The sequence below is a fragment of the Sus scrofa genome, chromosome 1, assembly GCF_000003025.6.
Source record: "Sus scrofa isolate TJ Tabasco breed Duroc chromosome 1, Sscrofa11.1, whole genome shotgun sequence".
Taxonomy (NCBI): domain Eukaryota; kingdom Metazoa; phylum Chordata; class Mammalia; order Artiodactyla; family Suidae; genus Sus; species Sus scrofa.
Genome location: NC_010443.5, coordinates 76,131,240 through 76,157,682, shown reverse-complemented (window position 1 = coordinate 76,157,682; position 26,443 = coordinate 76,131,240). Strand labels below are relative to the sequence as shown.

The 26,443-nt window shown below is 37.5% G+C and overlaps 1 protein-coding gene across 10 annotated transcripts in view; it reads left to right on the top strand.

The window, feature by feature from the left end:
- WASF1 (WAS protein family member 1) overlaps positions 1-26,443 on the top strand; it is a 72,741-nt gene that overhangs the window by 22,653 nt on the left and 23,645 nt on the right. For 8 of the 10 annotated variants that reach the window (XM_021091110.1, XM_021091107.1, XM_021091088.1 and 5 more), the window contains exon 2: positions 25,973-26,133. In XM_021091110.1, the coding sequence (XP_020946769.1) occupies positions 26,001-26,133 (133 nt within the window). In that variant the 5' untranslated portion in view covers positions 25,973-26,000. Of the gene's footprint in view, positions 1-4,318; positions 6,688-25,972; positions 26,134-26,443 lie in introns of those variants that run through there. The other 2 variants (XM_021091094.1, XM_021091113.1) reach the window with 2 other exon arrangements.

Sequence of the window (26,443 nt, the reverse complement as noted above, 5' to 3'; positions counted from 1 at the left end):
TCTAATCCCTAGAGCCTGTGAACATGTTACCTTACTTGGCAAAAGGGACTTTGCAGAGGTGATTAAATTAAAGATTTTACAGTGGGGAGATTAACTTGGATTACCCAGATGGGCTCAATGTAATCTCAAGGGTCCTTCCAAGGGGAAGAGGGAGGCAAGAGAGTCAGAGAAGATGTCATGGCAGAAGTAGAGCTTGGAGTGGTGAGATTGCTGACTCTAAAGATGAAAGAAGTCCAAGAGCCAGGGAATGCAAACAGCCTGTAGAAGTCAGGCAAGGCAAGAACAGATTCTCGCATGAATCCTTTGGAAAGGATACCTTGGCTTTTTAGCCCAGTGAGAGTTCTGACTTCTAGAACTGTAAGATAAATTCATATTGTATAAGATACTACATTTGTAGTAATTTGCTACAGAAGCAGTTGGAAACTAATATAGTTGATAAAACATGACCTGAACAGATGTGAAGCAATTTTTGTCTATATTTATGCCATTTAACAAATATTTATACATTTCTCTATAGAAATAATAGTAGATCATAGGGTGAGTGGTTTCTTAATATACAGTATATATGCTGTATTACCTTTCTACATCTGAGAAATTCTAAATTCTAAAACATTTTTCCCCCAAGGGTCCGCTTTGTGGACCTAAAGTCATTTACACTAAATAATACCTTTTTCCTGCTAAAAGATTGTAATCTATGTGAGGGTAGAAATTGAGACTTATTACTCGTCCTTGTGTCCCAGACTCATTGACTTGTTGACTTAGTATGTGTGAAATAATTTTATTGAATTGACCTTAAATATTTGTGTACACTGTGGGGTGAAGGAGAGAAGACACATATTGGCTCATGATGAGGTACTGTATTGTAAGTGATGTACAAATAGCAGAAGAAAAGACCTGAAGTAATCTGTGAAAGTTCTGCTAAAGAGGTGACTTTTTAGATATAACAATGACTGACATTTGTATAGCACCTACTGTACTAGGTTCTTAATGTGCATTACTAAATCCCCACAAAAATCTTATGATAAAACAGATGCTCAGGGATGTTAAATAACTCAACCCTAAAGGTGAGTAGATTGAGACTGGGTTCATTCTTTAAGATGATGATGGCAAGAAGTAATTGGATAGAAGCCACAGAATAAGATCAGATAATTTGATTTTTTAAGAATTTAAGGAGTTCCCATAATGGCTCAGTGGTATTGAACCTGACTAGTATCCATGGGGACATGGGTTTGATTCCTGGTCTTTCTCAGTGGTTTAAGGATCCGGCATTGTCATGAGCTGTGGTGTAGGTCGCAGACACAGCTTGGATCCCACATTCCTGTGGTAGTATAGGTCAGCAGCTGTAGCTCCAATTTGACCCCTAGCCTGGGAACTTCCAAATGCTGCCAGGTGCAGACCTAAAAAGACAAAAACAAAAACAACCAAACAGAAAAAGAATTTAATCTGTATATTACTGTAGTTGATCAAAAATATAGTTATCTGTTAAATAAAATGTTAACTATTAATCTCTCTGGTTCCTAAGATTTGGAATTATTTTTATTTTCGTGTATGTTATGTGAGTATTTTCCAAGTTTGTTTTAAGAAACAACTGGCAGCAGTAAATGTTATTTCACATGATTAAAAGACCAGGTGTGTTTTTTTCTGAATATAGTTGAGAAAACATTTCATTTGATGCTAACTGCTATTCAGTATAACTTTTTTGAAATTAGTGAGCTATCTAAATTTAGTTTGTTTTACTAATTTATGTGCTATATAGACATGCTATTCCACTTTAACTGGCCTTTACTGACATTCCCTCATTCAGCTGCCTACAAAGAACCATTATTTTAAAATGTTCATGCATAGTTTTTTCTTTTATGCCATAAGCATTGTAATTCTGTCTCTGGTAGTACACAGTACTATGTTTAGAAGTTAGTGTGGGACTCCATTTCTGTATATTTCAGCAACTTGCTATTTAACCTGAGAACTGTTCCTGTAGAGAAAAGAAGAGGTGAGAAAAGCCTATTGCAAAATATTCGCACTAACTATAAAATGATTATCCTAATGTTTCTAAGTAGCAAACTGCTAATTCTGGATACTCTAGGCACATGGGAACTAGATTTTATTTGTTGGACAATTAATAATCTAGGATGGTGGTAACATGTACTTATTTTAGGTAATTTAATTTTCATGTTGAGTGTTGACCCTGGAAACCTTTTCATTTTTATTCCTTGTGTATGGTAAGTTTAGTTTTGTCCATCCTTCTTTCACTGTCTGCTGTTATTGGAGAATAAACCAGTATTGTGCCATACAAAAATTAAATATTGGTTATTTTTAAAAGTATTGAACATTTACTATATAGCAAGTAGTATACTAAGTATTTGTGCAATAATGAATGAAATATAGTTTGTACTCTCATAAAACTTACAGCCTAGTAGGAAAGATACAAGTAGATAAACAAGTATATATTTGTAAGTTTGAAAATGCACTGTGAAGAAATCAAATGGGATATTGTAATAGGGTAAGAAAGGGACCTGTGTAAGAGGAGTTAGGCAGGCCTTTTTGAAAAGGAACCAGTGATGCCAAGAGGGAACAGTGCTACAAAGGCCTTAGAGTGGAAAAGAGCTGGGTTTGAAAAGAAAATGGTGATGTAATGGGCAAAAAAGAGAGAAGGGTTAAAGGTGAGGTTGGAAAGGTAAGCAAGATTTGTCCTTGGTTCCTGGTACAACCTCCTAAATCCTTTGAGTGTCTTTTTATATGCACATGTGATGACTAGTGTCAGGAGGCCCTCTCTTAGTTAGCTTTAGGATGGGGGTCAGAAGGACTAAGCCTTGATTAGAAGAAGCTTGGAACTTTTGGCCTTACTCCTCAACCTCCAAAAAGGGAAAAGTGACTAGAGATTAAGCTAATCTCCAATACCAATTAATTTAATCAACTACACCCATATAGAAAAACCTCCATTAAAAACATTTACACCACAGAGTTTATAGAGCTTCCCCTGATTGGTGAACACATTGAGGTGCTGGGAGGTTGATGTGCCCAGAGAGGGCATGGAAGCTCTGCACTGATTTCTCCCCACCCCCAATACCTTGCCCATATATATTTCTACTTGGCTGTTCTTGATTTGTATCTTTTATAACAAACCAGTAATAGTAAGTGCCTTCCTGAGTTCCATGAACTGTTGTAGGAAATTATCAAACTTCATAGGGGGTCATGGGAATCTCAGATTTATAGCCTGTTGGTAATAAGGATGGGAGGCCTAAGATTTGACTGGTGTCTAAAGTGGGGGCAGTCTTGTGGAAGTGAGCAACCAGTGGGGTTGTGTTGACTCCAGGTAATTAATGTCAGAATTGAATTGACTTATAGGACACACAGTTGATGTCCACAGAGGATTGGAGACCTATTTAGTGTAGAAAATCTACACAATTGCCAGAAATGAGGTGTAAGTAAAAGCAGATCATAGTACTTCTGTTCTGCTGAGTCTTTTAAAAAACCTTGCATTCAGATTTGATTATTGATTATGTTAAAGACCAGAACTGTCTGAAGATTCAACAAAGAACTTTTGTACAAGTAAAAGATTCTGTGGTCATGCAAGATAATAGTTCATAAAAGGGAAGGTGGCAGAAATCCAGACTACTGCTGTTCTCTTTCATTCAAATATTGTTCTTTAAAATAAAAGAAAGTCATTCCAATTATAATAAGATGGGTAGCCCTTTATCCTTGGAAGAGTCTTCTTTAAGAAATACAAAATTTTTTCACAGAAAAAATAGACACTTTTGTGTTACTATTTGCTGCGTACCAGACCTTCTGCTAGTCACTTTGTCTTATTTAATCCTCGTAAACAACCAGGCGAAGCAGGTAGTATTAATCCTGGAGCCACAGAGAGGTTCAAGTCCATAGCAAAATTGGTGTCAGAGCCGGATTCAAACTCTGTCTCCTTTGTTGTTAGACTCTGTACTCCTAATCTGTATAGCAGACTGCCTTTTAAGTTTTATAGATTAACTACAACTAGCAATATTTTTGGTAGAAGACAAAGTAAATTAAAATGTTTCAGCTGTTGCTAGGATATGACACTAATATTAGTTTATTATTAAAAAATGTATCTGATACTAAAACTGAAATAGGTTTTATTTTATGTTGGCTTTCTGGTGTCTCTGGTCTTCTTTTTGTCTTTTTACCATTTCTTGGGCCGCTCCTGCGGCATATGGAGGTTCCCATGCTAGGGGTCCAGTCGGAGCTGTAGCCGCAGTCCTATGCCAGAGCCACAGCAATGCGGAATCCGAGCCACGTCTGCGACCTACACTACAGCTCACGGCAACGCTGGATCCTTAACCCACTGAGCAAGGCCAGGGGTCAAACCCGCAATCTCGTGGTTCCTAGTCGGATTTGTTAACCCACTGAGCCACGACAGAAACTCCTCTGGTCATTTTTTGAGCCTTGCTTTCCATAAAATGAGGAAGCTAACTGTTGTAATAGACATGTTCTCTGTAAAGATTTGTATGTAAACGTAATCTGAGAATGGCATTTGTATTTTTAAAAGTGTGGTCTTAAATCCGTTCAAGGTAAAAGATTTCGGAAGTATTTTGGTCAGAATGAGAATTCAGAATGGGAGAATTATTTGGGGGCATCATTTTTTTTCTCATTAGTAAACTCTCTTCATAGTCTTTTGCCCTAGTTTTCTGTTTCTTTTCACAGACATTCATATGCTTTCCCATTACCCTTATTCCCTGATACTAACCTTCCATTTTGGCTTAATATACTACTGATTTTTCTCATGAATATATATATATTTTTTTGCAGCTACCCTCTTAATTCCCTTTTTAATTCAAGTTGACACTACTGCATACCTACCCTTTCTCTTATAAAAGCTTTTGATTTTTGTTGTACCTTGCTTCCTTTATTGCTAGAATTCATGCCTCTTGGCAAAGAGTCTAAAGAAAGAGGTAGAAGGGGGTACATAAAGACTAGAACATTGTACTCAAACTTTATTGTGCGTCTTAATTACCTGGGTGTCTTGTTAAAAAGCAGGTTCTGATCTGAAGTTACAGGGTAGTACTAAAATTTTGCAGTTCTCGCATGTTCCCACGTGATGCTAATGCTACAGATGCTGGTTTAAGGACCACAGTTTGAATTAGTGCTGCTGTGGAAGGTCTAAGCCAGAAAGTAGTTAGAAAAAAATATATATCACCTTAAAGGAAACTCATTCTTTTCTTTTTTCTTTCTTTCTTTTTTTTTTTTTTGGCTGTACCTGTGGCATGTGGAAGTTGCTGGGCCAGGAACAGACCTGAGCTGCAGCAACCTGCTGCACCATCAAGGAACTCAAAAGGAGACTCACTCTTAAATGATGATGTTATTATATATAAAAGCCCCCTTTTCCTTTTGGCTGTGTGAGGACATAGTGAAAAGACAGCCTTCTGTGAACCAGGAAGCGGGCCCTCACCAGATGTCTTGATCTCGGACTTCTTATCTTCTAGAACTTTAAGAAATAAATTACTTTGTTTACAGGCCACGTCATCTAAGTTATTACTGTCACAACAGCCTGAACAGTAAGACAGTAGTTTTGAGTAAGAAGAGATGGAGAAGATACAGACATCTTAATAGAATACCTTATTTGTTCTTTAGATCGCTAGAATCCTCTTACGACTTTTTGAAAATTTTGGTAAGATACACATAACCACTTACTGGTTTAACCATTTAAAAAAGTGTTCAATTCTGGAGTTACTGTTGTGGCTCAGCAGTAAGGAACTCGACTAGTATCCATGAGGATGCGGGTTTGATCCCTGGCCCTGCTCAGTGGGTTAAGGATCTAGCGTTGCTGTGAGCTGTGGTGTAGGTTGCAGATTTGGATCGGACGCCTCGTTACTGTGGCTGTGGTGTAGGCCGGCAGGTACAGCTCCAATGCGGCCCTAGCCTGGGATCTTCCATTTGCTGTGGGTGTGGCACTTAAAAAAAAATGTTCAATTCTGTGGCATTAAGTATGTTCACATTTTTCATGATTTTTTAAAATAGTTTTTTTAATAGCAGTTTTAAGTTTGCAGCAAAATTGAGCAGAAGGTAGACTTCCCTCATACCCCCTCACTCTACATATGTATGCCTACCTCCAGTATCAACATTCTGCACCCTAGTGGTACATTTGTTACAACCAATGAACCTGCATGCGCATTACTACTATTCAAAGTCCATAGTTTACATTGTGGTTTACTTTTGGTGTTGTATATTCTGTACATGTTGACTAATGTCTGATGGTTGGTATGTATCAGCCATTTTAGTATCATACAGAATGCCCTAAAAATCCTCTGTGCTCTGCCTCTGCTTCTCTTCCCATTTCTTGAACCCTGGCAACCACTGAATTTTTACTATCTCTGTAGTTTTGCCTTCTCCAGAATGTCATATGGTTGGAATCACACAGTGTATAGTCTTTTCAGATTGACTCCTTTCTCTTAAATACTATGCATTTAAGTTTCCTCCTTGTCTTTTCATGGCTTGATAGCCCATTTCTTTTATGCGCTGAATAGTTTTCCATTGTTTAGTTGTATGTACCATACTTTGTCCTTTTACCTGCTGAAGTACATCTTGATTGCTTCCAGGTTTTGGAAGTTATGAATAAAGTTGCTATAAACATTCATGTGCAAGCGATTCTTTGGACAAAGGGTATCAACTATGGGATTCCTTGGTAAATACCAAGACACTTGATTGCTAGATCACATGGTAAGTGTTTATTATAGTTTTACAGGAAACTGCCACACTGTCTTCCAAATGGCTGTACCCATATGCATCTCACCAGCAATAGCAATGAATGAGATTTCCTGTTGCTCTGCATCCTCGTCAGCATTTCGTATGGTCAGTGTTCTGGATCCTGGCCATTGTCCTAGATATGTAGTGATGTCTCATTGTTTTGATTTGCAGTCTTTAATGATATATGATGTTGAACATCTTTTCATGTGCTTATTTGCTATCTGCATGTCTTCTTTAGTGAAGTGTCTTTAGATCTTTTATCCACTTTTTAATCAAGTTGTTGTTGTTCTTTTTTTTTTTTTTTTTAGGGCTGCCCCCGCATATGGAGGTTCCCAGGCTAGGGGTCGAATCAGAGCTGTAGCCGCTGGCCTACACCACATCCTCAACAGTGTCAGATCCGAGTCATATCTGCGACCTACACCACAGCTCACAGCAATGCCAGATCCTTAACCCACTGAGCGAGGCCAGGGATCGAACCTGTGTTCTCATGGATGCTAGTCAGATTCGTTTCCGCTGCGCCAGGATGGGAACTCCAAGTTCTTCCTTTTTAAAAAATTCTGTTTTAAGAATTCTTTGTATATTTTGCATAACAGTCCTTGTTCAGTCTTTTGCAAATATTTTCTCCCAGTCTGTTTTTCTCATTCTCTTGATTATATTTTTTGTAGAGCAGAAATTTTTAATTTTAATAAAGTCCAGCTTATCAATATTTTTTCTTTTCTTTTTTTCAGGGCCACACCACCTGCAGCATATGGAGGTTCCAAGACTAGGGGTCAGATCGGAGCTGTAGCCACTGGCCTGTGCCAGCAGCCACAGCAATGCCAGATCCGAGCTGCATCTGCACCACAGTTCACTGCAACGCCGGATCCTTAGCCCACTGAGCGAAACCCAGGATTGAACCTGCATCCTCATGGCTACTAGTCAGATTTGTTTCCACTGAGCCAAGACGGGAACCCCCTCAATTATTTTTTCATGGATCTGGTGTTATATCTAAAAAGTCACTGCCATGTCCAAGGTCATCTAGATTTTCTCCTATATTCTAGAAGCTTTATAGTTCTTCATTTCACATTTTGGTCTGTGATTCTTTTGTGTGTGTGTGTGTGTGTTTTGTCTTTTTAGGGCCACACCCATGGCACATGGAGGTTCCCAGGCTAGGAGTCCAAACAGAGCTATAGCTGCCGGCGTACTCCACAGCCACAGCAACGCCAGATCCAAGCTGTGTCTGTGACCTATGCCACAGCTCACAGCAGTGCCAGATCCCCAACCCACTGAATGAGGCCAGGGATAAAACCCGCAACCTTATAACCTAGTTGGATTCATTTCCACTGTGCCATGACCAGGAACTCCTGTGATACATTTTGAGTTAATTTTTGTGAAGGGCTTAAGGCCTGGTCTAGATTCACTGTTTTGCACATAGATGTCCAGTTGTTCCAGCAATGTTTGTTGAAATGACTGTCTTTGTTCCATTGAAAGGCATTCCTTGGACATGTTGTAGGTTTGGTTCCAGACCACCCCAAAAAAGTGAATATCACAGTCAGGCGAGTCACATTAATTTTTTTTGTTTCTCAGTGAATATCAAAGTTAGGTGTACACTATACTATAGTCTGTTATGTGTTCAGTAGCACTATGTCTAAAAAACATGTACATACCTTAAAAATACTTTATTTTTAAAAATGCTGTCATCTGACAACACAGTATTGCTGCAAACCTTCAATTTGTAAGAAATGCAGTATCTGTACAGCACAGTAAAATTAGGTATGCCTGTATTGCCTTTGTTCCTTTGTCAAAGACCAGTTGACTATATATGGGTCTATTTCTGGGCACTCCGTTTTGTTCCATTGGTCCATTTGCCTGTGCTTTTGCCAATACCACACTGTCTTGTTTACTATAGTTTTATATTTTATAATATGTCCTAAAGTCAAATAGTGTCAGTCTTCCAACTTTTATTTTTTTCCCTCAACATTGCATTGGCTGTTCTGGGTCTTTCAACTTTCCATATAAGCTTCAGAATCAGTTTGTCAGTTACTACAGTATAAATTGATGGTATTTTGATTGGGATTGGATTGCATTCATAGATCAAGTTGTGAATGGCATCTTGACACTATTGCTTCTTACTGTCTATGAACATGAAATATCACTCCATTTTAGTTATTCTTTGATATTTTTATTTATTATTTATTATTTTTTACTTTTTAGGGCTGCACCCACGGCATATGGAAATTCCCAGGCTAGGAGTCAAATCAGAGCTGTAGCTGGCAGCCTACACCACAGTAATAACACAGGATCTGAGCCACCTTGGTGACCTACACCACAGCCCACTGCAGTGCCGGATCCTTAACCCACTGAGTGAAGCCAGGGATTGAACCTGCGTCCTCATGGATGCTAGTCAGATTCATTACTGCTGAGCCACAACAGAACTCCTCTTTGATATTTTTTTAAATGATTTTTATTTTTTCCATCATAGCTGGTTTACAGTGTTCCATCAATTTTCCACTGTACAAAAATGTGACCCAGTCATATATACATGTTTACATTCTTTTTCTCATATTATTATGCTCCATCATAAGTGACCATATAGAATTCCCAGTGCTATTCAGCAGGATCTCATTGTTTATCTGTTCCAAAGGCAGTAGTTTGCATCTATTAATCCTAAACTCCCACTCCATCCCACTCCCTCCTGCTTCCCTCTCGCCTCACAACCACAAATCTGTTCTCCAAGTCCATGAGTTTCTTTTCTGTGGAAAGGTTCATTTGTGCCTTATATTAAATTCCAGATATAAGTGATATCCCATGGTATTTGTCTTCCTCTTTCTGACTGACTTCACTTTGTATGAGAGTCTCTAGGTCCATCCATGTTGCTGCAAATGGCATTATGTCATTCTTTTTTATGGCTGAGTAGTATTCCAGTGGTATATATACCACATCTTCTTAACCCATTCATCTGTCAGTGGACCTTTAGGTTGTTTCCATGTCTTGGCTTTTGTGAATAGTGCTGCAGTGAACATACGGGTGCATGTGTCTTTTTTAAGAAAAATTTTGTCTGGATATTTGCCCAAGAGTGGGATTGTTGGGTCATATGGTAGTTCTATATTTAGTATTCTAAGTTACCTCCATACTGTTTTCCATAATGGTTGTACTCTCTTAGATATTTTTAAATCAGTTTTTATCATATGGGTCTTGTACATATTTTGTTAAATTTTTACCTAAGTTTTTTGGGTTTTGGGGTGCTAATGTAAATGATGTATTATTATTATTATTATTATCTCTTTTGCCATTTCTTGGGCCACTCCTGTGGCATATGGAGGTTCCCAGGGTAGGGGTCTAATCGGAGCTGTAGCCGCTGGCCTATGCCAGAGCCACAGCAACACAGGATCCAAGCCGCGTCTGTGACCTACACCACAGCTCACGGCAACGCCAGATCATTAACCCACTGAGCAAGGCCAGGGATCGAACCCGCAACCTCATGGTTCCTAGTCGAATTCGTTAACCACTGCACCACGGATGGGAACTCCTAAATGATGTAATATTGATTTAATTTCCATTTGTTTACTGCTGAGTTTTATTTATTACTTTATATCCTTCAGCCTTGATATAATAACTTACTAGTTCTAGGGATATTTTTGTCAGTTATTTTGGATTTTCTATATAGAGAATCATGTCTTCCATGAAGAAAGACAATTTTATTTCTTCCTTCTCAATCTATACTTCTTCCTTTCTTGTCTTATTGCATTAGCTAAGACTTTGAGTAGGGTGTGGTGATAATGAAACATCCTTACTTTTTTTCTGGTCTTGGCTGGAAAGCATCAGGTTTCTCACCATGAACTACCTTGGTAGCTCTAGGTGACAGCTTAGCTGTTAGATGATCTTTATCAAGTTGAGGAAGTTACCCTCTATTCCTAGTTTGATGGCCATTTTTTTTCTTCCTTTTTTTTCTTTTTATGGCTACCCCCATGGCATATGGAAGTTCCCAGGCAAAGAATTGAATCTGAGCTACAGTTGCAACCTATGCCACAGTTGCAAACTGTGGCAGTGCTGGATCCCACTGCATCAGGCCAGGAATTGAACCCATACCTCCATAGCAACCTGAACCGCCACAGTCAGATCGTAACCCATTCTTTGCATCACAGCAGGAACTCCTTGCTGGCCATTCTGAATTTATCATGAATGGATGTTGGCTTATGTCACATTTTTTTCTGTGTCTGTTAATATAATCATCTGACTTTTCTTCTAACGCCTGTTTCTGTGATGGATTAGTTTGACTCAAACTAGTCTTGTATAACTAGAATGAATTCCACTTGGTCATGGTGTATAATTTTTTTGTATACCTTATTGAATTCATTTTGCTAATTTATAGAGGATTTTAGTGCTGGCGTAGTGCCAGCTTCATAGAGTTAGGAAGTATTCCTTCTGCTTCTACCTTTGTTTTATGACTTTTGAAGCAAGCAGTGTGCTGTCTGCCTGGTACATCTTAGTTTATATTTTGCTTGTTTTGAGAATACTGTACAATGAAAAAGTTAAAATGTGATTGATCAGAATAGACTCTCCCAGAAAAGGAATCATGAAAAAATTGGGGAGTTGGACCAGAATTCCTGTATGTTCTTGGCCCTATCTCCCACCAAAGAAAATAGTTTTCATAAGTAATCATTCTTGATGAATTCAAATTACCTTTACTCTTTAAAACCACTTCTGAAGCTATTTTCTAAAGTGTATTCACTGAAATGCCCAATAAACACTCAGATATGTCAGTGAAACAAAGAATTCTGAATTTCACCACTTGTGCTCTTTTAAAATTTCTTAATAATAAACTTTACATTTATTAAGGTCAGTTGGTGGTCCCCCATTATGTATTTTGTTTTAGACCTCTTTATTTGCTTATGTGTGTAAGCATGAGCAACTGAAGACTACTCATATAGGCTGAGTTCTTGCTGAACTATAGTTCTTCCATAGAGGTATGGTTAAGGTTGGGCAATGGTTTTTGTTGTCATTTAACCAGCTATAGAGGACAAAAGTAACATTGTTCATCATAGTAAATGAGAAATTAGGCATATAGGCAATAAAATAAAACCACTGAAAGGAAGGTTGGGAAAAAAGTAGAATTTAAAAAGAAGAAGGATTTCCCGTTATGGTGCAACGGAAACGAATCCAACTAGGAACCATGAGGTTGCGGGTTCAATCCCTGGCCTTGCTCAGTGGGTTAAGAATCTGGTATTGCCATTAGCTGTGGTGTAGGTCGCAGACCCAGCTTGGATCTGGTGTTGATGTGGCTGTGGCTGTGGTGTAGGCCGGCAGCAATAGCTCCGATTAGACCCCTAGCCTGGGAACCTCTATATGCTGCAGGTGTGGCCTAAAAAGACAAAAAGACAAAAAGAGAGAGACTTAGGTCTCATTCAGACTGTAGAATTCTAGTTCTTCCAGCATTTTTTCCAGGTACAAAAGAGTTCACAGCTTCTCCTGAAATCTACTTCTGGAACTCAAAAGAATCCCTCTCATTTTTTGCACCAAAGTTACCATTAACTCTTTGCCTGCCATTTCTGCTTTCTCCTGCCCCACCTTAGGCTTTTAAAACAAGCTTATGTATATTATTTATCCAAGAAAAACAAAACGTTTACTTACATACGTACTTGCACAGAATGTTCGTAGTCACTTTTATTTATAATAGTCAAAAAACTGAAAATTACCCAAATGTTCATCAACAGATGAATGGATAAGTTATGGGCTATATTCCTTTCCAGAGGCTTCAGGGAAAAATCAGCTTCCAAGCCCATTCAAATTGGCAGAATCCAGTTCCTTGCAGTTGTAGAACTGAGGTTCTTGTTCTATTCCTGGCTGTCAGCCAAAGGTTGCTCTTAGGACCTAGAGGCTACTGAAGGTCTTTTGCAAGTGGCCTCCATCCTCAAACTAGCAAAGGTGTAGTTAATCTCCTTCATGATTTGAATCTCTGACTTCTGCTATGGCTGAAGAAAATACTCAGTTTTTAAAGGGCTCACGTGATTAGGTTAAGCCCAAGCTTATAATCTTTGTATGTTAAGGCCAGCTGATTAGGAAACATAATTACATCTTCAGAATCTCTTATAACATGTCATATAGTGGTGGAGATCTGGGGACCATCTTCAGATTCTGCCTATCAGCTTATCACATAGGGTGGTATATTGTGCTTCAGTTATATACCTCAATAAAGTGTGTGTGTTTTTTCTAAAAATAAGAAAAGATTGAATAATAATGGTAATTAAGGGATGATTGTGAGACTCAAAAAACATGTAGGTTGATTATTCTCATTGACTCAGCTTAGTATTTGCTTAGTATTTTCATGTCCAAGTCAGGGAATAGAACTAAAATGTTAATACCTTGTGCCTTTTCTGTATTTGTATTTTCTTTCACTTTTAATGAGAGGAAACTAGAAAGTTGAATCAAGTATAATAGAAAAAATATGATTTTGAAAATTTTACAGATTCTTGACTCAAAATTGTGATTAGTGAATATTGTAATTTATGTATGCAAATAAAAATTTAACAATTTAAAGTCCCTATTCAATATTTAAACTTGTACAATAGATAAATTAGTGTAGCTCTGTATTTTTTTCTCCTGTTATTGTTTAGACCAGTCTTGTAGTTTGAGTTTACAGAATGTAGAGAATACTGTTTCTATAGGATGGAAAAGGTTTTGTGTGCTCATCTTTTACTTTCTATAAAGGATTAAATCAAGAATAACACGTTTAATATTTTATTATAATTACTTATTTAATGGACAAATATTTTAGAATTTTTAAAATTTTTATAGACTAGAAACTTTAGAATAAAATGTGGTTTGTTTTGGTTGGATCATCAAAATATTAGTGTACAACACCAGGTGTTAGCAAACAACTGGAATGCTCATCAAGAGCTAGAGGGGGTGTTAATTGGTTCAAGCATTTTGGAAAATGTTTTAGCAATATTTACTAAAGCTGTACATATGTATATATATATATGTATACACTATGACCCTGCAGTTTTACTGCTTCCAGTCATTTCAGATATACTCCATCATAAATAATAAAATCTCTTTAAAATTCTTTAAATGTTTGTGATCCTTTACTCCTTAAGAAGACTCATAGTTCTTTATTGAACATCAGAGTTCAAAATTTTCAATTTGATTACATTTTATCTTTTTGTTCTACTCTGTTCTACTCTGTGTTCCTTTCAGGCATGTTTCCTCCTTATTTTTTGTCTCTTATCCCTGACTTAAAATATTCTGTCTCCTTGCTATTTATCTATCATAGACCTCCTTGTTGTCCAATAGAGCTTTCAGCAGTTAATGGTATAATCTCTAACTATGTGGTCCATTATTGCAGCCACAAGCCACATGTGCCTATTGGGCACTTGAAATGTGGCAACTGTGGCTGAAGAACTGAACTTTATTTATTTTTAATTTAGCTACTTGGGGCTAGAAATTAATATATTGAATAGCATTTATCAATATTCTCTTCCTGACCTCTTTAGCTTATTTCAATTTCATCTTCTCTGCAAGCCTAATAATTTGTGTTACCCAACTTTTTGCTTTTTAGGGCCATACCCTTAGCACATGGAAGTTCCCAGGCTGGGGGTCGAATCAGAGCTGCAGGTTCTGGCCCACACCACTGCCACGTCCATGCCAGATGTGAGCCTTGTCTGCAACCTACACCACAGCTCACGGCAATGCTGGATCGTTAACACACTGAACTAGGCCAGGGATTGAACCTGCATCCTCATGGATACTAGTCAGGCTCTTTTCTGCTGAGCCATGACAGGAACTCCTGTGTTACCCAACTTTTAGACCTTAGTCATATGTTAATTTTTATTTATTTTATATATTTTAAATATTTTGGCATATATCTTTGTTTCCTTATTATCTTGTAAGCTTCTGAGTAGTGAAGGTATTTTATTTCTTTTTAATCTCTTTCACCACTTTTTTGATCAAAATTTATAATCAGAAAATATTTGTCAAAGGGGCTAGTTACCTGCGAATGGGGAGGGTCTTCAAAAATGTCATTGAAATCTAGGGTATTGGGAAATTTGGAGGTTGATTTGTCAAGAACACAAAATGGAGTTAAAATAAGAGTGGAGCAGTAATTTAAAATCTTGAAATTTAAAATCTAGTATTAACTCATTACTTTTGTCAACTTGGACAAATTTCTTAATTTTTTCATGTAAGTTTGTTCATCTAAAAAAATAAGAGATGAGGAGTCCCCATCATGGCTCAGCAGAAACAAATCTGACTAGCATCCTTGAGGACGCAGATTCAATCCCTGGCCTCATGCAGTAAATTAAGGATCCAGTGTTGCCTTGAGCTGTGGTGGAGGTCGCAGACGTGGCTCAGATCCCACATTGCTGTGGCTATGCCCAGAGGCTATAGCTTTGATTCAACCCCTAGCCTGGGAACATCCACATGCACTAAAAAAAAAAGATATAGTTGGTTTTTAAGTCTCTTCCAACTAAAGATTCTTAGAAGAAACATGCCTTCTTGAATTGAAAACTGTTAACAGTGGGGATTAATGTTGGTATTTGTTTTTTTTATATTTTAAAAAGTTCAAGAGGGGAAAGTACACGTTGAAATGCCTAGGTTTGAATTGTCAGTACATTCCTCTGTAGTACTGAAATACCAAGATGAAAAATTATGTGAAGATCTAATAGGGCTATGAGTGGGCAAAAAATAGGAAATGAGCTTCTTTGTAGCAAACTGTGAATACATGTAAGGGAAAATAAAGTTGTGTTTGAATGATTATGTATTCTAAATGATTAGTTAGAAATCCAGGAATAAGATTTAGGAGAAAGTGTCAACTTGTTTTAGTGAAGGAAAACAGTATCAGAAGTCAGAACTGAGATTATTTTCCCTGCAATGCCAGTAATTAGCTCTGTGACAACAAGTGGTAAGTTTGAAAGGGTATTTACTTCTGCATGCCGTAACATTGTCTCTTGACACCTTCAGGACTAGTCCGTAAACCAAAGAGAGCACTTGTACTCTTTCAAAAGACCTAGGAATAATTTCACTATGCCTTTTATCACTATTTACCTATTCAACTGGCAGAAATACAAGCTTTGTTTTCTGTTATCTTCTGAACGCACATCTTCATACTGCTTTGAACAGCTTCTTGTTTGACATATTTCTCCATCTTTCTCAAATCTTTTTCTTTTTCTTTTTTTTGGACGCATCTGGGGCGTGCAGAACTTCCCAGGCTAGGAATAAAACTTGAGCCATAGCAGTGACAATGCCAAGTCCTTAACTTCTAGGCCACCAAGGGACTCCCTCCCAAATCTTTCTATTATGCTCCAGAGAGCTTCAGCCTCTGTGACTTGCAGACTTCCCTATGTATGCTTACTTTCATCCTCTTCTCCAAATTTAAACCTTCTATCTCTGCCTTAATTGATAACTGTCTGGTCTTTAAAATTATTTTGTCTGTATCCTCTTGTGAGGGGAGTGCTATATCCATACACATACCACATCTATTGATTGTGGAAAGATAACGGTTTAGCATCTTCACTCTCTCATGCCATTTTTTCTTATTATTCAATGAATTTATTACATTTATAGTTATACAATGATCATCACAATCCAATGTTATAGGATTTCCATCCCATACCCCCAGCATATTCGCCCACCCCCCGAACTGTCTCCTCTGGAAACCGTAAGTTTTTCAGTCTGTGAGTCAGTATCTGTTCTGCAAAGAAGTTCATTCTGTCCTTTTTTCAGATTCTACATGTCAGTGATAGCATTTGATGTTGGTGTCTCATTGTCTAACTGACTTCACTTAACATGATAATTTCTAGGTCCATCCATGTTGCTAAAAGTACTGTTATTTCAATCCTTTTAATGGCTGAGTAATATTCCATTGTGTACATTATATGTACCACATCTTATTGATCCACTCCTCTGTTGATGGACATTTAGGTTGTTTCCAGGTGTTGGCTGTTGTAAATAGTGCTGCAGTGAACATGGGGGTACATGTGTCTTTGTGAGTCATGGTATTCTCTGGATAGATGCCCAGGACTAGGATTGCTGGATCAAATGGTAGTTCTATTTTTAGTTTTCTGAGGAATCTCCATACTGTTTTCCACAGTAGTTCACCAGTTTACATTCCCACCAACAGTGTACTAGGGTTCCTTTTTCTCCACACCCTCTCCAGCACTTACAGTTTTTAGACTTTTTGATGATGGCCATTCTGGCTGGTGTAAGGTGGTACCTCATAGTGGTTTTGATTTGCATGTCTCTAATAATGAGTGATGTTGAACATCTTTTCATGTGTTTTTTGGCCGTCTGTATGTCGTCTTTGGAGAATTATCTGTTTAGATCTTCTGCCCATTTTTCAATGGGGTTGGTTGGTTTTTTGGTATGGAACTGCAGAAGGTGTATCTCTGTGCTCAGTGTTTCCTGTATGTTATCCATCTTTGCCTCCAGTTTATTTCCAATGTCTTGCATCTTCTTCAGCATCAGCAGTCTAAAGTCTTTTTCCTAGAGGCTGAGAATCTCCTCATCACTTAGCTGATTTTCTGGGGTTTTTCCTTTCTCCCCCATCTGAGTTATAGTTCTCTGTCTTTTCATTTTTATAGGTGTTTGGTGTGGTGACCTTTTTACAGAGAATAGAGTTGTAGCCTCTCTTATTTCTGGTGTCTGCCCCCCATGTGGCTGAAGGCCATATGGGGGCTTGATGTAGGCTTCCTGATGGGAGGGGCTGATGCCTGCCCACTGGTAGGTGGAGCTGATTCTAATCCCTCTGGTGGGTGGGGCTCAGTCTCTGGGTGGGATTAGAGGCAGCTGTGCCTGAGGGTCTTTAGGTAGCCTGTTTACTGAGGGCGGGGCTGTGATCCCACCGGATTGTTGCTTGCCCAGGGCTTCTCAGCAGCTGACTGATGGGTGGGCCAGATTTTCCCAAAATGGCCACCTCGAGAGAAAGGCATGCTGCTGAATATTCCCAAGAGCTTTGCTTTCAATGTCCGTCCCTCACACTAAGCCACATTCACCCCTGTTTTCCCAGGATGTTCTCCAAGAACTGCAGTCAGGTTTGACCCAGATTCCTGTGGAGTCTTTTCTTTGCCCTGGGACCCAGTTCACGTGAATGTCCGTGTGCGCCTTTTTAAGAATGGGGTCTCCGTTTCCCCCAGTCCTGTGGAGCTCCTGCACACAAGCCCCACTGGCCTTCAATGCCAGATGCTCCAGGGGCTCTTTCTCTCAGTGCCAGATCCCCACATGTGAGAATTTGTTGTGGAGCTCAGAGCTCTCACTCCTGTAAGTGAGTCTCTGTGAACCAGTTAGTTTCCAGTCTGTGGGGCTTCCCACCTGGGAGGTATGGGTTTGTTTATATCGTGAAATCGCCCCTCCTACCTCTTGATGTGGCCTCTTGATCTTCTGGAGTAGGATATCTTTTTTAAGGTTTCTGGTCCATTTGGGTGGAGATTGCTCAGCCTTTAGTTGTGAATTTTGTTGTTTTTAGGAGAGAAGTTGAGTTCCAGTCTTTCTATTCCACCATCTTAATCCCATCTCCCCTATATTATGAAATTTTTTGAAAAGAGCATCATATTAAAACCACAGAAAGCAGCAGAAAAATAATCAGCAATAATGAAATTCAATGAAGTCAAGTCTTGGTTCTCTAAAAAGACTAATAAAATCAATAAACCCTCTAATTTAAAAAACATGCAAGTTAATGGATGTAATAAATAAGAGGATATTTTATAATCTTGTAATCATAGGAAAGTCATAATAATTTGATGTCAATAGATTTGAAAATTTAAATGAATTTCTAGAAAATGCAGTTTACCAGAATTAACACAAGAAATAGAGAATTTCAATGATCCTATGACAAAGAAAAAGTTCATAATATTAAGCCTTCTGACAAAGGAAACTTGAGGCTAAGTGGTTTCATTTTTGAACTATACCAAACTTTTAGGAAAAATTATGCATGTATATCTTTACAAATTCTGCCAAAGAATCGTGAAAGGAGAAACATATCTAAACTTGTTATATTAGACCAACATAACCTTAATACAAAGTAAACAAAAACTTCTCAAGGATATTACATGAAAGAAAGATAATGGTATCTTCCATGGCATGTGGAAATTCCTTGGCCAGGGACTGAACCTGCATTACAGCATCAACTTGAGCCATTGCAGTGACAACCCTGGATCCTGAATGAGCTGAACCACAAGAGAACTCCAAAAGGAAGATAATGGATCAATTTCTTTCATGAACATAAATGCAGAAAATTATTAAACAGTAACAATCCAGGAGTTCCCGTCGTGGCGCAGTGGTTAACGAATCCGACTAGGAACCATGAGGTTGCAGGTTCGATCCCTGCCCTTGCTCAGTGGGTTAACGATCTGGCGTTGCCGTGAGCTGTGGTGTAGGTTGCAGACGCGGCTCGGATCCCGCGTTGCTGTGGCTCTGGCGTAGGCCGGTGGCTACAGCTCCGATTCAACCCAGCACGGAACCTCCATATGCCGCGGAGCGGCCCAAGAAATAGCAACAATAACAACAACAACAAAAAGACAAAAGACAAAAAGTAACAATCCAAAACCAAATCTAGCAATATATTAAAAAAGATTTAATCTTTATATTTTGAGGTCAGCTGATTAGCAACCTTAATTCCAACTTCTATCTTAATCTCCCTTTTCCATGTATTATAACATAGTCACAAATTCTGGGGAATAGAACATAAATTGCTTTAAAGGGCCATTATTCTGTCCTGTTACATACATCTCAGCCAAGCTGCATTTATTCCAAGGATGCAGAGTTGTTTAACATAAATCAATCAATGTAGTTTACCACATTAATAATAAAAGAAGTGTATGCAGACGACGTGATACTATATATAGAAAACTCTAAGGACTCAACCCAAAAACTACTCAAACTGATCAACAAATTCAGCAAAGCAGCAGGATACAAGATTAACATTCAGAAATCAGTTGCATTTCTGTATATCAACAATGGAATATTAGAAAGGGAATACAAAAATATAGTACCTTTTAAAATTGCACCCCAAAAAATCAAATACCTGGGGATACACCTGACCAAGTAGGTGAAAGACTTATATGCTGAGAACTATAAGACATTAATCAAGGAAATTAAAGAAGATTCAAGGAAATGGAAAGATATTCCATGCTCCTGGGTTGGAAAAATTAATGTTGTAAAAATGGCCATACTACCCAAAGCAACCTATGGACCTAACATATCTCCTATCATTACCCATGACATTTTTCACAAAATTAGAATAAACAATCCAAAAATTTATATGAAACCACAAAGACCCAGAATTGTCAAAGCAATTCTGAGGAACAAAAACCAAGCAGGGGCCATAACTCTCCCAGATTTCAGGCAATATTACAAAGCTACAGTCATCAAGACAGAGTGGTACTGGTATCAAAACAGAGAGACCAACCAATGGAACAGAATAGAGAACCCAGAAATAAAACAAGACACCTATGGTCAATTAATCATTGACAAAGAAGGCAAGAATATAAAGTGGGAAAAAGACATTTTTTCAGCAAGTGGTGCTGGGAAAACTGGACAGCTGCATGTAAATCAGTGAAACTGGAACACACCCTCACACCATGCACAAAAATAAACTCAAAATGGCTTAAAGACTTAAACATAAGATAAGGCACCATAGAAGAAAACATAGGCAAAACATTCTCTGACATCAACCTTACAAACGTTTTCTCAGGCCAATCTCCCAAAGCAACAGAAATAAAAGCAAACATAAACAATGGAACCTAATCAAACTGAAAAGCTTTTGCACAAGCAAGGAAACAGTAATACACAAAAAGACAACTTACAGAATAGAAGGAAATAGTTTCAAATGATGCAACTGACAAGGCCTTAATATCTAAAATATGCAGACAGCTTATATAACTCAACAGCAAAAAAAGCCAACAACCCAGCTGAAAAATGGGCAAAAAACCTGAATAGACATTTCTCCAAAGAAGATATACAGATGGGCAACAAGCACATGAAAAAATGCTCAACATTACTGATTAGTAGAGAAATGCAAATCAAAACTACTCTGAGATACCATCTCACACCAGTCAGAATGGCCGTCAATAATAAGTCCACAAATAACACATGCTGGAGAGGGTGTGAAGAAAAGGGAACCCTCCTGCACTGTTGGTGGGAATGTAAATTGGTACAACCACTATGGAAAACAGTATGGAGGTAACTTAGAAAACTATACATAGAACTATCATACGACCCAGCAATCCCACTCTTGGGCAAACATCCAGACAAAATTTTTCTTAAAAAAGACACATGCACCCGTATTGCAGCACTATTCACAATAGCCAAGACATGGAAACAACCTAAATGTCCATTGACAGATGAATGGGTTAAGAAGATGTGGTATATATACCACTGGAATACTACTCAGCCATAAAAAAGAATGACATAATGCCATTTGCAGCAACATGGATGGACCTAGAGACTCTCATACAAAGTGAAGTCAGTCAGAAAGAGGAAGACAAATACCATGGGATATCACTTATATCTGGAATTTAATATAAGGCACAAATGAACCTTTCCACAGAAAAGAAACTCATGGACTTGGAGAACAGATTTGTGGTTGTGAAGGGGGCCGGGGAGTGGGATGGAGTGGGAGTTTAGGATTAATAGATGCAAACTACTGCCTTTGGAACAGATAAACAATGAGATTCTGCTGAATAGCACTGGGAACTCTATATGGTCACTTATGATGGAGCATAATAATATGAGAAAAAGAATGTATACATGTATATATGACTGGGTGACTGGGTCACCTTGCTGTACAGTAGAAAACTGACAGAACACTGTAAACCAGCTATGATGGAAAAAATTAAAATCATTGAAAAATAATAATAAAAGAACGAAGTCAAATAATCATAATAGGTATAGCAAAAACATAAAATCGACATTAACTTAAAAAAACTTAGCAATTTAGAATATATAGAATCATCCTTAATCTATTAAAAGATGTCTACAAAACAGCAACAAAACTAAATAACAAAACAAAATAACAATAACAAAAACCCTGTAACAGGCATTTGGTAAAATGTTGAAGCTTTTCCCTTTTGGCTCAGGAAAAAGATGATAATATTCTATTTCTCATTGTATAAAGATTCTAGCTAATGTCATAAGGGGGGAAAAGAAAATTAAAATTAAAGATTAGAAAGTAGATAATCATTTCTCACATATGATAGATTATATACATTTAAAAATCTTAAATAATCATAGGTTAGTGGAGATTAGAAAAGTCTCCGGATATGGGGTCAGTATTAAAAAATTGACTTATTTTCTATATATATGATAAGAAATTTATGCCGTTTCCAGGGTTGTCAAAAATATATGCATACAAATGAACCTAACAGGATGTATGGCTTCTGTTGTAAAGGTTATAAGACATTATTAAGAAGCATTTTAAAATCCTGAAGTAATTGGAAGGATACACTATGTTAATGGATAGGAAGGTGCACTGTTGTGCAAATATCAGTACTTCCTGATATATGTAGCCTCCATTCTGGTCATATTCCCAATAGGGGTGTGTGTGTGTGTGTGTGTGTAATCTGATAATCTGATTCATGATAATCTAACGGAAGTGCAAAGGGCCAAAAATAAACAGCATTTTTGAAGAACAAGGTAGGAGGACTTGGCACTATTGGATATCAAGACTTACTGTGAAGCTACCATTAAGATTAGCTCTAGGTAGACCAGTGGAATACTGAAAGGCCTCAAAATGGATTTAAAAACATATGGAAACTTAGTTTATGACAAGAGTGCCTCTGGAGAACAATGGGGAAGAATAGTCTTTTCAGTGAATGGTGTTGAAATAATATATAAGAAACTTGACTGCTACCTAACACCATTTACAAAAATTGATTCCATGTCAATTATGGACTAAAAATCCAAAGCAAAACAACAAAGTTCAGAGATAATATAGAAGATCATGCTTATGATCTTAGTATATCAAATGATTTAGAAACCTATGCTTTCATACTAAACCTAAAAGAAAAAGACAAATCCAGCCACCTTCTCATAAAAGATGTCAAGAGAGTGAAATAGAAAGTGACACAAGAGAAAATATTTGCATCACATAAAACCTTCAAATGTCTCATATCCAGTGTTACTACAAATAAACCCTAAAACAGCAAATGGTAAATAGAAGGTGGACAAGAACAGTGAATAGGCACTTCTCAAGTGAGAAAAATCCAGGAGATAAATACATGAAAATATACTTAAACTCTTAGTAATTGTGGAAAACACAAAACTGTAGTAATTCATCAGAATTTACCTACAAGAATAGCTAGAATTTAAAAGCAGTATCAAGGAATTCCCGCTCTGGCCCAGCAGGTTAAGGATCCAGCATTGCTTCTGTAGTGGCAGGGGTTCTATCCTCGGTCCATTGTGTTGGGTAGAGGATCTGACCTTGCTGCAGCTTGGATTCAGTCCCTGGCCTGGGAATCTCCATATGCCATGGGTGCAGCCAAAAGAATGAGAGAGAGTGAGAGAGGAGGAGGGAAGGAGGAAGGAAGAAGAAGAACAAGAAGAGAGAGAGAAATCGGAGTTCCCGACGTGGCGCAGTGGTTAACAATCCGACTGGGAACCATGAGGTTGCAGGTTCAGTCCCTGCCCTTGCTCAGTGGGTTAAGGATCCGGCGTTGCCGTGAGCTGTGGTGTAGGTTGCAGACGCGGCTCGGATCCTGCGTTGCTGTGGCTCTGGCGTAGGCCGGTGGCTACAGCTCCGATTCAACCCCTAGCCTGGGAACCTCCATATGCCGCAGGAGCGAGCGGCCCAAGAAATAGCACAAAAAGAAAAGAAATACACAGTATCAAGTGTTGTGAAGATGTGGAGCAGCATTAGCCTCTTAGACTGCTGAAAGGAGTAAATACATTTGTACAGTCACTTTTGGAACAGTTTGACATCATCTCCTAAAGTTCAAGCTGTGCATATCCTTCACCTAGCTGTTCTCCTTAAGTATATTTCCAACAGAAATGTGTACACCAAGACACTTATACATGAATGTTCATGGTAGTGGTATTCATAATAACTTCAAACTAAAAACAACACGTGTACATATATCAGCATTAGAATGGGTAAATAAATTGTGGTTATACAGTGGACTATCATACAGCTTTGAAAATATACTCAAAGCAACGTGGATGAATGTTACAAATATAATGTTGATTGAAAAGGGCAAGACAATAATAAATAACGTTTATTTATATGAACTTTGAAAATCAATAAAAAGTATAGTGTTTAGAGTTACCTGCTTAAGATGTTTAAGTATAAAAAAAAAAGAAAATGTGTATTGTAAGAGTCATAATAATGGTTAACTTAAGGAGGAAGGAAGCAAGGGTGGTTGGGGAGGAGACCAAAGTGTTTTGTTTATTAAGACCAGGCAATGTTTTATTTCTTTACATTAGCTTACAAGTTTGCTCAAATTATTGAGCTGTGTGTGCAATTTTGTATATCTTTTCTATGTCTTTCATATTTTACTCAAAAAGATTTAAAAATGTGGAAAGAATGCTGAATAAACAGGTCAGAGGATTTCATGCAAAAGTTTGTTTTTAAAGCATGTTGATAATAACACTTAAATGTAATTAGATTTATCCTAAGCTTCCATTTGGCAATGATTAAAATTCAGTAAATAATAAATGTCTTCCTTCAATAACCATTGTTTACCAATAGGTAAGTACAAGCGGTGCTCACTCTGTATGGTAGTATGGGACCCAAAAAATAAGTATACAAGCTAAAACTTTATGAAATGATCTTAATCAGTGGGAAAAAAAATACAGTCAAAACATAAAACTGTCATGTGTCAGTTATAAATGTATAGGGAAATGAAATAAACGCTAAAACAATTTAGTGCCATGTATAGGGAAATGAAATAAATACTAAAACTAACAATTTAGTGCCATTTATTATGAAACATTAGAAACAATTAGAATTATAGTGCTTTATTTCTTTGTAAAAAACCTACCAAGAATAGTTTGAGCAGTGCTTTGCCTTCTTGTATAACTTAGAAAAACAGAGCGAGCAGAGTATACATCTTTTCTGTGCCTTAGCAAATTGTCTTAATCTTTTCTACTAAATTTGGATCAGCTTCTAACATTTTATCCTTTGCACTTGCAATGTCATGAAATATCTCCAAGAATTCCTTTATTGTGAAGTTGTTTTTTGCTATTGCCACTTCTTCTGAGACATCTTCCTTTTTGTCACAACTTCTTTCCTCATTTATGTCAATAATTTCACTAAATTCCTCTGACTGCATACCTAGTGTCTCTCAAACAGTGCAGTGGCCGCATTCCCACAATTAATTGTTTCTTCTGCTATTCCACTTACATTCAACTTGAATTTCACTCCAGTGTTAACCATTTTTCTTTTCTTTGCTACACTTTTATCTTTGTTGGCCATTTCCCTCTTTCAGTTACCATTTTGTAAAATTTCACATGAGTTTATTACTGGGAAGCAAGAAGGTAAACCAGCTACATGCTTTGCTGTCCGTAGGCAAACTGAGTAACAGATGAGAAGTGTCCTGTCACCAACAGACTTAAAAGCAGTGATGTGATTGGTCACTGATCATGATGTGCATCTCTTATTAACATAGTGATTTATGAACTGAAGTGCCAGCAAAGGAGTTTGTATTTATGTAGTTACAGTTAGTATACTGTGGTAGGTGAAATTGGAGCCATGTTGTTGGGAGACTGGTATTTATTTAACTCAACTGTGGAAGCTGAAATTTCTGCATAGGGAAAACCTGGGAGGTGAGGACTGACTGTAATTCAAAGAATTTGAACTATTTGATCAGTTAAATAAAGATTTGGTTGGTTTTGATGAGATTACGGTTGTGGGTCTACCTGGATATTTGATTTCTGAGCTATTGAATGCCTGATACATTTTATGTGAAAATACAAATTTGATACTATTCTTGCAGCTTCTTTAATCCTCTTAGGTACTTCCTTAGAAAGGACCTTTCATACTAACTCTGTAGAACAAAATCCCTTGTAGTAAGTAAAATCAGTGGTTTTAGGAGAATAATGGTGATTATGATTTTGAGTTCACTGTGAAGCAACAAACATTGAAAGTAAGTTTTTGAAAAATTATTTGATATGATGTTGACATTCCAATAACTGAAGGTAAAAAAGGGGTTAAATCAGTTTTGACATATTTAGTCAGGTGACTCTGCTTTCACTAGTCTCATGCTAGCAAATATTTTCTTGTTAAATGTGAAAGATAAGGTCTCTGTGTTGGTTGAAATTGAAAAATATTAATTTATTGTTTGATTTCCTACAGGTGAACTGGCACAGAGGTTGATCTCAAGATGCCATTAGTGAAAAGAAACATCGATCCTAGGCACTTGTGCCACACAGCGCTGCCTAGAGGAATTAAGAATGAACTGGAATGTGTGACCAATATTTCTTTGGCAAACATAATTAGACAGCTAAGTAGCCTGAGTAAGTCTTTTTATATCAATTAAAAATAATACAAACAAGAATGTTATGCTTTAGGATATTAAGATGATATTCTTGTGACTAATTTTGGGGTGGGGAATATTTGATGACAAGAGCACAAAATTATCTTGAAAAATATAATCATTTTAAATAAAATTAATGAGTTTTAGAATCATTTCTTCTTCCCCTGCATGTTTCCACTGGGAAAGGGAAATAAGGACAGAATCTTTAGGAACAGAATCACATTATGGATAAAAATGACTGAGATTGTTTTTGAAATATTGTTTGATCGGAGTTCCCGCTGTGGTGCAAC